Source organism: Stegastes partitus, unplaced genomic scaffold, assembly GCF_000690725.1.
Source record: "Stegastes partitus isolate 25-593 unplaced genomic scaffold, Stegastes_partitus-1.0.2 Scaffold485, whole genome shotgun sequence".
In the NCBI taxonomy this organism is placed as follows: domain Eukaryota; kingdom Metazoa; phylum Chordata; class Actinopteri; family Pomacentridae; genus Stegastes; species Stegastes partitus.
The window spans coordinates 276,884-288,143 of NW_007578216.1; the positions used below are offsets into that span (position 1 = coordinate 276,884).

The following is an 11,260-nucleotide window of genomic DNA, read 5'->3' on the forward strand; positions in this document are numbered from 1 at the left end:
CGGTTCTTTGGTCTGATGACACCATAAATTGAACTTTTTGGCCATGTTGATGGTATTTTTGGCGAACACCAAAGCAGTTTTGCAAACAAGAATGGGGTAAAACTGTAGTGTCCAGATGTGCAAGGTTAACTGAGACCTCTCCACACAGGCTCAATGCTGTAATTGCAGCCAAAGGAGCATCTACTAAATACTGACTTAAAGGTGATGAATATTTGTGCAAACACAAACAATGAAAGGGGAAAACTTCCAAGGTTGGTGAATGCTTTTTATGGACACTGTAAATGTATTGATAACATGTTGATTTCATGACTCAAGAAGCTGTTAAAAGGGATTGTTTAACCCAAATTTATTTTTTGGCATTTTCAAAATGTATCCAATCAGTCTAATTGTGTTATATCCAAAAAACAGCAAAAAAAAAAAAAAAACAAACAGGACACCATGAAGGAAAACATAGAGAAGAATGTTCCTCATACAAATGTTAAAACAAACTGTCTACGGGAACTTTAGAGGGAGACTTTTGTACAGCTGGAAGGAAGCTAAACAAGCATCACCATATCATTGCCCAAGCAGCGTGGCTGAACAGTAGTCTAAAACCTATGCTGACGTGAGAATGTAAATTTTATAAGATTGTACCTGGTTGTGTGGTGTGTCACAAAAAAGCAGGTAATAAAAGCATTTGTACAATTCTGGGAGGATATTAAAAATATGTATTCTTGCCAGCTGCATGGATTAATAACTTAAAAATCCAGGAAAACCCTTCACACACAGCATGTGAACAGTTAGGAAGTAATACAAGTCCTACCTTACTGTCTTTACTGTACACTGCATGCAGAATACACGGTCTAATAAACTATGAGATTAGGGGACAATGTCTGAAAAAGACTCAGTTTGAGACTCTGCACGTTTAGAGAGCTTAACATCAAAGAGACTTTTTTGTACCTGTCAGCTCACCCAATTTTTTTTTTTTGTGTTGTTCCCCCCACAGACCAAATCGATGAAAACCTGAAGTTGACGCTACAAGAAGATCTAACATCCATGGCACCTGGACTTATCATACAGGTACAGTAGGACTGCTGGAGAGGCTGCAGACAAGATGAAGTTTTGTCACATCTAGCATCCAGTTTGGCTTAAACCAACGCTAACGAGGTTATGCTCTTAAGATCATGTGGTTAAAGGAGTGTACCTAAAATGTAAAGAAGGACTGACCCTGGATCCCTGAGCTATGTTAAATTAGTCATTGTTGATGTGCTGGCTTTGCACTACCAACCCCCACCTAGGAAAAGTTAAGAATGATACGATATAATTTGTCTGACTAATCTATGCAAAAAGCAAACTGTTGTTCTGTGTAGGCTGGCGCAGTGCCTTGTTGTTTAAATGAACCTGCCAGAGAACCAGTACACCCCTCAGGAAACAGCCAGGGAAGATGTTTGACCCTGCTTTTTTTTGTTTGTTTTTTTTTCATGCTAAGCTAAATCAACTTTCTCCTCAACAGATATGAGAGTGATATCCATTTTTTCATTTAAATCTTGCCAAGAAAGCTATGGAATGTGTTTCACAAAATGTCAAACTGTTCCATTAGTGGGTGCAACAGAGATAATATAACACTTCTGGGGGATGAACAAGAGGCAGCGGAGCTCCACACCAGCTTTTTACGTTGATTGCAGTGATGCCCCTAACTTTTTTACCAGCTCATAATTTGGGTGCACGCTGTTTTTCATCATATAATTTATTTATTTATTTTTTCATTTCTTATCAGAATGATCTGAGACTTAAAGTTCGTGAAATGTAGCTCCTCCTTGGCTTTATTATCATCACTTGTTGCAGACTCCTTACTACTTTGGTTTGTTGCTGCATGGCACTGAAACTCTGCAGGGAGGGAGACTGCTCTGCTGGTCATGACAAAAGACATGTTTCTTGGAGACATCGTTCTCCTTTGCTGTTATATCATATCTCAGGTTTTCCTACAGGTTGTGAATTCACTTGTGGTTTTCGGTGGCTCAGCAGCAAGCATGCATCATGCTGTTTAGATCAGGAAAGCGTACCTCCGGTTGAAGCTATAGTTTACCAATGTCTCCTAAATGCCTCACATGCACCAGTAGATGCTACTATGCGGCTGAGCGCAGAGAAACCTCAAATTTCCACTCAGTTGTTGTTGCACAGCAGACAGGTGTGTGACCAGAAGTTACAATGGAGTGACACAAGATGTCTAAATGTCAGTTTTTCCGTCGAATCTGTCTGCAGAATGGTTGTACGCCATAGCCCTGGGTAGTTATACAATTTTCTGCCACACCAGAAAACAAAATACAATGCAGCCACATTTTGGATAATGTAGGTAGTCACAAACTGAAGGAGGAGATAAGGCAGCTTGCGAGTTACTCCAGCTATGCAGGGTAACCATGAATAGATATTATCTCACCATTAAAATCAAAAGAGAGAATTTTCTCCTTCAAGGTCACTGACTGAGACCTTTTGTGATAAATCCACACGTTCTGACTTGACAATTTTTGTGTTCATCTTTACTAAGGAGGTTTGCTCTGCATTTGTCTTCTTGTTGTCTTTCTTTGGAGGGATACCTAAACCACACTGAACTGCAATGCAGATCCAGGATGCTGAAGCTGTAAATAGTAACAGTGAACTAATGAAACCCAGTACACAGTCGTGGATCCAGTCTGCACACATTTCCCAGCCACTATTAAGCCTCTCTCCTGGACCATTTGTTATATGAAAAAAGTGGATGTTTCATCAGGAAAACTGTATATTGTGCAACACTATGAGTGCATCCTGAGTGTTCTTTCCCTTCGAGCCCCTCTCTAAACCCACAGAAATACACTCATTTGGTGCCTGAGAAATGCTTCACTGAGCTCTTTGTGTTTCTCGTAAATGTCCAGAAAAGGTTGAAATAACAATTACGGCTTTTTCAGATTAACCAGTGGGCTGTCAATTCAGAGGGTTGTTAACAGGACAATGTTTTTCTCTGGGCTCCTCTCCAACTGCCTGTTTTCTTTAACAGCACCCCGGGTGGTGAAAACCTCTTTTTATAGTCATGTTTCGTGTTTCACTCCTGCTGTCTGGTTCTTGAATGTTTCTCTGTCTCATGGGTCAACAGGCAGTCCGTGTCACCAAACCCAACATCCCAGAGAGCATTCGGAGGAACTACGAACTCATGTGAGTTTTCTTTTTTTCCATGCCCCGTTCCCGATCATTTAAAGCCTGTATTGTGGATTTACTTTCCCTCCCAAATGGATGGACTTGATGTGCATCCAAGTCCCCCTGCCAAGATGTGTTGAGAAGGAAAGCTGCTGTTTCATGTCAGTCTGTGAGTGTCTAACTCAGCCTTCATGGATGTGCTTAGTCACAGTCACTGGCATAAAAAGACTGAAAAGACTTACAGTTAGTTACAGTCAGATTGAGGAATGGTGCAGCTGTGGGAAGTGGAGGTTTTCACGTCAGGCACATACATTGTCAAATGACTGTTAGCACCATGTGTATTTGTCGGAAAGTCTTTTTGCTTTATGTTCCGCTGTGTGCATGCATAAGTGACAAACACACACATACGCACCATCATTCATCCTAATCCATCCATTACTGCAAACCAACTTCAGTGTTAAAAGTTGCTTGGAAAGTAACTCTGCGTGCCCATCTCTCTGACCGGAGCTCTGTCGATAGATATTATCAAATCAGCAACGTGTCCCAGTCTATCATAGTATTTATTAACTGGTGTCTGTTACTCACACTGGAATTTATTTCATGGTGCAGCAGGATGCATGAATACTCATTGTAATGTCCCAAGTCTAAAACAAAAGGAGACAAGAGAGACTCATGTGCACACTGATACCACAGCAAGCTACATCATGCATAAACCTGCAGTGTACGCCCCCAGTTTCCCTTAGTTAGAAACCATACCTGTCCCTCTTACTGGGAAGTAGGTTTGGTCTGTAATAATACACAGCTTTTACAGTCTCTCTCTTCACTAAGTAAATTGTGTCTGTGTAATACTATGAGGAAATTCTACATCCACAGACACCTTAATAAACTTCTCCTCTACTGTAATTCACAGATTCACCCATAAATAATTCTTTAGGGCCAAAATGTACAATGTCAATATTTAACACGAGCTTAAAACAGCTTTTGTTAAAACACAGAGCATTCACTTTGTAGGAATGCTTTTAGTATTGTAAAAAACTCAATATAAAATCAAAAACTGAGTGTTGGAAAAAATAAATAAATAAAATTATATATATATATATATATATATATATATATATATCTCTCAACAGATCTCAATGGCATTTTGTCTCTTGTGGTAAACTGTTATTCCGCCTTTTTCTAAACACAGTCGTGCATACATTGAAGTCTGTGGCTTTATAGTTTATGGTACTCATTTTTTTGCTATGTCTTCATTTTTATTTGCCTGTGGGTTATGGTAACATTTACTCAGGAGTGTATCTGCAGAGCTGTGGAGAGGCAGTGATATACTGTATATACGTCCAACACAGGCACTCATGGGTTGTGAACAGTTCCTGATGTGCACTCTTTTATTTTCTTCCAACTTCCAGCATTGACTTTCTCAGAGCTACGTCTTGACTCAGCTTTAATCTACTGCCATCGCTGTAATTGTTGACAAATGGAATTATGATGTTCACTGGGAACACAGACTTTCAATCATACTTTTGGTTTCACTTTTTTACAACTGGTTCAGAACACGATGCTCTTGTATGGCAATCTGGGTGTTGGTGTGGCTTCCTCTGGACTGGAAAGTGACATAAACAAGTCAAATTTTAAATGAACAGTTACAAAATATGGTCCAGGCTATAAAAATAAGCCCCAGGTTGTTCGGGGGAAATTAAATTTTGTTTTTAGGCAGCGGTTTTTAATTAGGAGAGATTAGCAGGGAGATAAACAGCCATTACTGTCTGCCTGATGTATTTTGTTTGGTAATAGGATTACTTTCACTGAGGCTAAAGGTGAAATCCAAGATTTAGAGCGGAGATTGAGCATTTTGGGCCTCATTTCCATGATGACACAGGGTTCAGTTGCTGGACTGAGAGTTTGGCACTGCAGCAGGCCCAGTCCCAATGTCTGTCTTTACACGCAGATATGCAATTCCAAAAAGTTTGACTCACTGGTAAAGCAGCCATTGGTTGACCGCTGTCTCATGCCTTGTCTGTAAATCATATTTTCCGTAAGTAAGTTGTTTTGGTTTTTTTTTTAAAAGAAAGGTGAATTTCTTGGGAGAATTACCTACAGTTCTACACTGTGGCGAAATGTCAAAATCAGAAATCAGAAACAGAAAAAGAAAGGTGCTGTCAAAGCCCAGGCCTACATGCATATGGCAGCAAACACCACATCATGTTCTTTGTTATATGTAAAAGTGCGTATGAATGTTTGCAGGGAGAGCGAGAAGACAAAGCTGCTGATCTCTCAACAGACACAGAAGGTTGTGGAAAAGGAGGCAGAGACAGAAAGGATTAAAGCTGTGATAGGTGAGGAAAAATAAAACACTCGTGTTACATGGTCGCACTGGAAAGGATGAAACTGAACTGTGCTTCTTTGTTTTGTAGAGGCCGAGAAAGTGGCGCAAGTGGCAGAGATCAAGTTTGGACAGAAAGTCATGGAGAAGGAAACAGAAAAAAAGATCTCTGAAATTGAAGGTTTGTATCTAGTGGTAGAGACATAAGAAAAGCGACAGCTCTAAGCTGTCCTCAGGAAAAGCTAGCAAAGAAAGTTCTTTCAGTGTGTTTTTCATTAAATCATGACACAGATGCTAACATAATAAGAAAGATCGTGTAACAATGTGGACTCTATTTAGCTGTAATTCTTCAATATTAAAGCAACCACAGTTGTCAGATAATATAAAAAAAGACTAGATTAGACTGCACTTTATTTTTCACCACCAGTGGGGAAACTCACTTGTTGCAGCAGTATGGATACAAGAAAGAGTACAAAGAAGTGACAGGAAGAAAAGGAGAACAAATAAACTATAAATAGGAAGAGCTGAGAAATGCACTACAGTAGAGCTGTACACACACTATATCCACTATAGATCCATATAATGGAGACTATGATTTAAAATAAAAAGATAAATAAAATATGACATTGCACATAAGTGTAATATACACTATGTAGTATATAAGGATATATTACTGTACGGTAAGTGTTTTTAATCATTTTTCAGCGATGTTGCTATCACTGGAAGTCTTAGTCTTTAACTCAGACTCAGTGTAGACGAAAGCATAATTGTGACCCATCTGCACAAAATCAGTCGCATTGTACCAAATTACCTTAACACATGATAAAATATTGACTTTGGGTTTATTACTTAGATCGGTCCATTTAGTTGTTTTCTACATGTAGGTAACATATAATATTATAGAGCTCCATATCACTGTCAAATACCGTCAGGCGCAATGCGAATGATTTTGTGCAGATGGGTCACAATTAAACTTTGTCCCTACCATGGGCGTGTCTTTACAGGAAAGGTATCACATATCCTATAAAATTCTGAATAGTAGATATGGTAGTTCTTCCATTCCACCTGCTGACTCACTGATATGAGCTATCACCGATGTTATCAGCTCCACATGTTTTTTCACCCATGACTGTTCACTGGGTGTGATTTCCTTAAAAGAAAGAACCAAACATCAACATTTTATTAAGATGTGAGTCAGTGCATTAAAGATTATTGTGTTTTAAATGGAAAGCTGTTTTCATGAGTAGACAGTCAGAAATAGTTCTAAGAGTTTTGCTTTGCTGTTGGACTGTGGGAACTAGCTGTTTTGGTCAAATCCATGTTTACGTCTCAGGACTCAAGCCAGCTTCCTGCTGTCTGAGCAGAAAAGCAGAGTAGACTTTTACTACCCGTCGTCCCACTGTTGACTCTTGACAGTGTTTGTTTGTGACTGACAGACAGTGCTTTCCTGGCCCGGCAGAGGGCCAAGGCAGATGCTGAGTTTTACACAGCACAGAGAACCGCTGAGGCCAACAAGGTAAAGAGACAACACAAGTACTCATCGTACCTTAAGAACTGGAGAGTCCATTCTGCTCATAAATCAAATTCTGTTGCTTCTCTTCCAGGTGAAGTTAACACCAGAGTACCTGGAGCTAATGAAGTACAAGGCCATCGCAGCCAACAGCAAAATCTACTTTGGGAATGACATACCCCACATGTTTGTGGACTCTGCAGGGAGCTCTATCAAGGCCTCTGCAGCCATGGACATTGTTGGTGAGCAGATCCTTGATCTGGATTAGCAGTGAAAGTAGTTGGACCCACAGGAGCACCCAGAGGTGGAGGACGGCCTGCTGCAGGGCAGGAGGCTGGCGCACCAGCGAGCCGGCTGGTTGGCCGGCAGGTTCTCCCAGTGGCACAGAGAAGCTCTGCTCTGCTGACCCGGGCCTTTATTTCTTAAACACCTCAGAATCACTGCTAGACACCACACTGGAAGACTGACTAGGAAAATGTTCCTGCCTCAGAACAGAGAACTTATTTATGAGGCTTCCTCTCCTTTTATTATGTCCTGGGAGGGAATGACATCATATCGACACCTAACTGTAAATTAGAAAAAATAACATCACCTGTGGGTGTATGAGAAGCTCCTTAAACTGACAGTTAGCCACACTAGTAATTTAAACTTGGCCTTGCTGCTACTCGGCTTTTATGGGCTGTGTATCCAGTCCATGTAGCCACAGCATCACGGATCATAAATCTATCATTACTTATTGGTCAGTCCTGCATTTTCCATTAATGTGAAACACGTCCTGATCAAGCACTTAAAGAAGAAACAAAAAATGTCAATGATTACTACTGAAAATTCTTCATTAGGCTTTTAGATGCAATAAAATTGAGTCACCAACATCCAAAATTATGGTTTTTCCACTTGTATTGTCCTTGTTTCATGAATTGACCGTTCGCTAAGTGCTCTCTCTGCAACAGCTGCTGTTTGTTTTCACTTCTCTCATGGCACATATTCAGTTTACAGGGTTAACAGAGGCAGAATTACCACCTAAAATGTGTCATTTTCTAAGTAATGGGTCAGAGGTGGACATCACAAAAGATTTTAACTAGCTGAAATGGCCTATTTTTGTTTTCCGCACGGTGGCTAGCAGGTCAAGCTAACATCAGCTCTGTGAGTTGGTCGAAAATGCTGCCTCCAGTTTACTTTTTAGTGTTTCCACTTGATTCCTTTTAAAACAAGAATCCTACAAATTGATTAAAGAGACTAAAGCTGCAAATCCCAGCAAACAATCAACAACTTACAAGCTAATGATTTACCTACAAGACATGAACAAAGAGGCAGAATTGGTGTTGTATTGCAGTGTAGAGGCCATCCTCATACTATTAGTATCCATCCATTATCTATACACCATTTAATCCTCATTAGGGTCGCGGGGGTCTGGAGCCTATCCCAGCTGACTGAGGGCGAAGGCAGGGGACACCCTGGACAGGTCGCCAGTCTGTCATACTATTAGTATAACTAGAACTGTAATATTTAATTTTATGCCCAAAATCTAAATCTCTCAGCTAAAGTACTCGTTCAGATTTTTCAGGTAAATGCTTTGTATGTGATGTTAGTAAACAGTAGTGTGAATGAGGACTAACCACTGTGTGTGGCAACACCAACTTTGATAACAAGTTGGACGGGGTAGCTCATATTTCTCCAAGTTCAATATTTCTACCGTAAACCAATAAACAAAGTAGATGTGGTAGTAGTAAGCTGGGTTTTTTTGTTTGTTTGTTTTTGCAGAATCTCTTTCGGTGCAAAGTATCAGGTTATTGCAATACTTTCTACATCTGCTAGTGCGTCTGCTGGGATCCGTGCACGTGCAGTAGTAGTGTGTAAGCGCAGCATACATAGATGCTGATCTGCTGTTCATCTGTAAAACGTGTCCTCTGAGTGGACTACTAAATAGTATTATAAGAACAACTATGCATCTGTGTACGTGTCCGTAATCCCCCTACTTCAGGACAATAGCTGTTCAGTGGAGGACTTTAGCGAACGGTCACTAGCCCTTTAAAACTAGTAAATGTGTTTAAAGAAACCATGTTGTTGTTTTTTTCTGTTTCACTTTCTATAAGACCAGCAGGGCAGCTGTTTATACAGTAAAAATGTTGATTTGCCACTTCCTGAAAGAAACACCAAATGTCACTCCAGAGATTCTGGGCTTGCTGTGATTTCTCTCTGACCTGCTTGAAAAATATGGGCCCTGACCACAAATGTAGACAAAACACAGGGATCATGAATGTACTGTGGTAGCTGCTCACCGTCTCATGTAATATCACTGCTTCTTGTATGGTTTGTAGAACTTCTTTTGAGCAGAGGGGTTCTACTGAATAGTCACTGAATTTGTGCAGCTGTACAAAGCTGTACATCATTTTTCTGTATATGTGTGTAGCACTTTTTTTTTTCACCCTGTACATTTAGTTTGAGACTGTTTAAGGTTAGTGTCTGTTTTGTTTAGTTTCTTTTTCAAGGCAGTGCTCATTTTAAACAGATTGGATCAGACTATAACACAAAAAATAGCTTTTCTGTATTTTGGTATTTTTCCTAACCAAAGTGAAAACATGTGACTTCAGGGTCATCAGTCAGTACCTCCCACCTGACCCTTCACAATCACCTCAGTTTTTTTCTGCGATAGCTTTAGTGTATTTAATGAAGTCAAAACAAAAGACAAAACTTATCATCATGCTAAATATTTTCTGAATCACAAACCCAATATAGTAAATTTGGAAGATGAGCCTGGTGTCAAATGTAGATAAAAAAATTAGACTTTTTGATATTCCATAACTTGTTTTGACCAACCACTCATCCCTCATGATAATATTAGAAATGTTACTATCCCATGATGTGACTCCATCAATAGACGGTCAAAGTTGTGTTGACCAAAATAGGGATTTTGACTTTGTGACACCTGTAGTGGGTGTAAAATTGATTTGGTTGCAGTTTTGAACCGAGTTTAGAAGTGTTTGTCATTGAAAGTTTCGCGTTTCGTGATATATTTGTACATATGAAGTGATAAAGGCTCAAACATGCTGGAAAATGTAACAAAATCAAAAGCGCAAAATTTAAATCCAGCCTGATGTACTGATGATGAGGGACTGCAACTCTGGAAATATTCATAGTATGAAGGTAAAATGTTGCATGGCTTCAATAAATATATTAAAGTATTGTACATAATAAGTCAACTGATTGTGATTGGGTCAGGTGGGAATTTGATTGATTTTATATGGAATGACCCATCAGCCTTTCATAAGACAATTTTCAGATATTTTTAATGTATTGTTTTCATGCATGTCCTTTAAGAACCTTTACAGGACATGTGCATTGAACTGCCTTGGCGCCTTTGACAGCATGAATGACCTGTAGGAGGAAGAAGAAGTCAGAGGCTGTGCACTATAGCAATGGTCTGAACTGTAGAAGGCAGTTACTACTGAGGAGGAGTTTGACCAATCTGTGTGCATCAAAGTATTCTGATGGAGTCTATGATTTACTGTGGACATCTTTTAGAAATTTCCACAGGATGAGGACCAAAAACACCCAACTCCATTTAGTGTGTCTTTTCCAACTCATGTTCTGTTTGGTGTGTTCTCCGACGGGTAGGGATATTTTCTTTGTGTGGCATTACATCTGCAGTGGGTGACGCAGGCTGCCTGTGAGTTAATGACCAAATGATGTGTTTTCTAAAGACCCACTTAACATCAAAAGCTGAATCATTTAATTTGGTAGCTCAAGGCAAAGATGATAGTACCAAGTGTGGCGTGGGACATGTTTTGTGTTGTTTCTGAGAACATGGTATGTTTCTTTTTCTCTCATGCCAACACAGTGCTACAGTGAGGAAGTGTTTCTTTATTGCAAAGCTAAATGATTTCATTCTGAATTTGCTGTATCCCAATGCCTCTTTCACTGATCATTACATAGAAATAAACTTATTATTTCACCTGTTACTAGCAGCACTCTCTAAAGGTGGAGCAGTTTGCTCTCAAAGTGACCTCCAGATGTCAATATTTTCATTCCTATTTATCAGATTAATTCAGACTGATAGTGACTTAACAGGCAAATGTTTTTTGCACTGATTTCAATTGTGAATGTACAATCAAGTTATTGTTTTTTGACAATAAAGTACTGTGTTTTATTCTTTAAGAAGTCAATGGCATTGTGAAGGTTGTTTATTTACAGGTACAATGTGATGTAAAGTATTTTTCTTATTTTCACTGAAGGAATATAAAGGTGTGTTCAGATACAATAAATTCCATAAATCTAAACTA

General features: G+C 39.4%; 1 protein-coding gene across 1 annotated transcript in view; it reads left to right on the plus strand.

The window, feature by feature from the left end:
• The window catches only part of LOC103361078 (erlin-2-like), an 18,804-nt gene extending 7,544 nt beyond the window's left edge, over positions 1–11,260 (plus strand). Inside the window, exons 5-10 of the mRNA XM_008287077.1 lie at positions 986–1,059; positions 3,107–3,165; positions 5,392–5,483; positions 5,562–5,651; positions 6,907–6,986; positions 7,075–11,260. Of these exons, the coding sequence (XP_008285299.1) occupies positions 986–1,059; positions 3,107–3,165; positions 5,392–5,483; positions 5,562–5,651; positions 6,907–6,986; positions 7,075–7,248 (569 nt within the window). The 3' untranslated portion in view covers positions 7,249–11,260. The remainder of the gene's footprint in view (positions 1–985; positions 1,060–3,106; positions 3,166–5,391; positions 5,484–5,561; positions 5,652–6,906; positions 6,987–7,074) is intronic.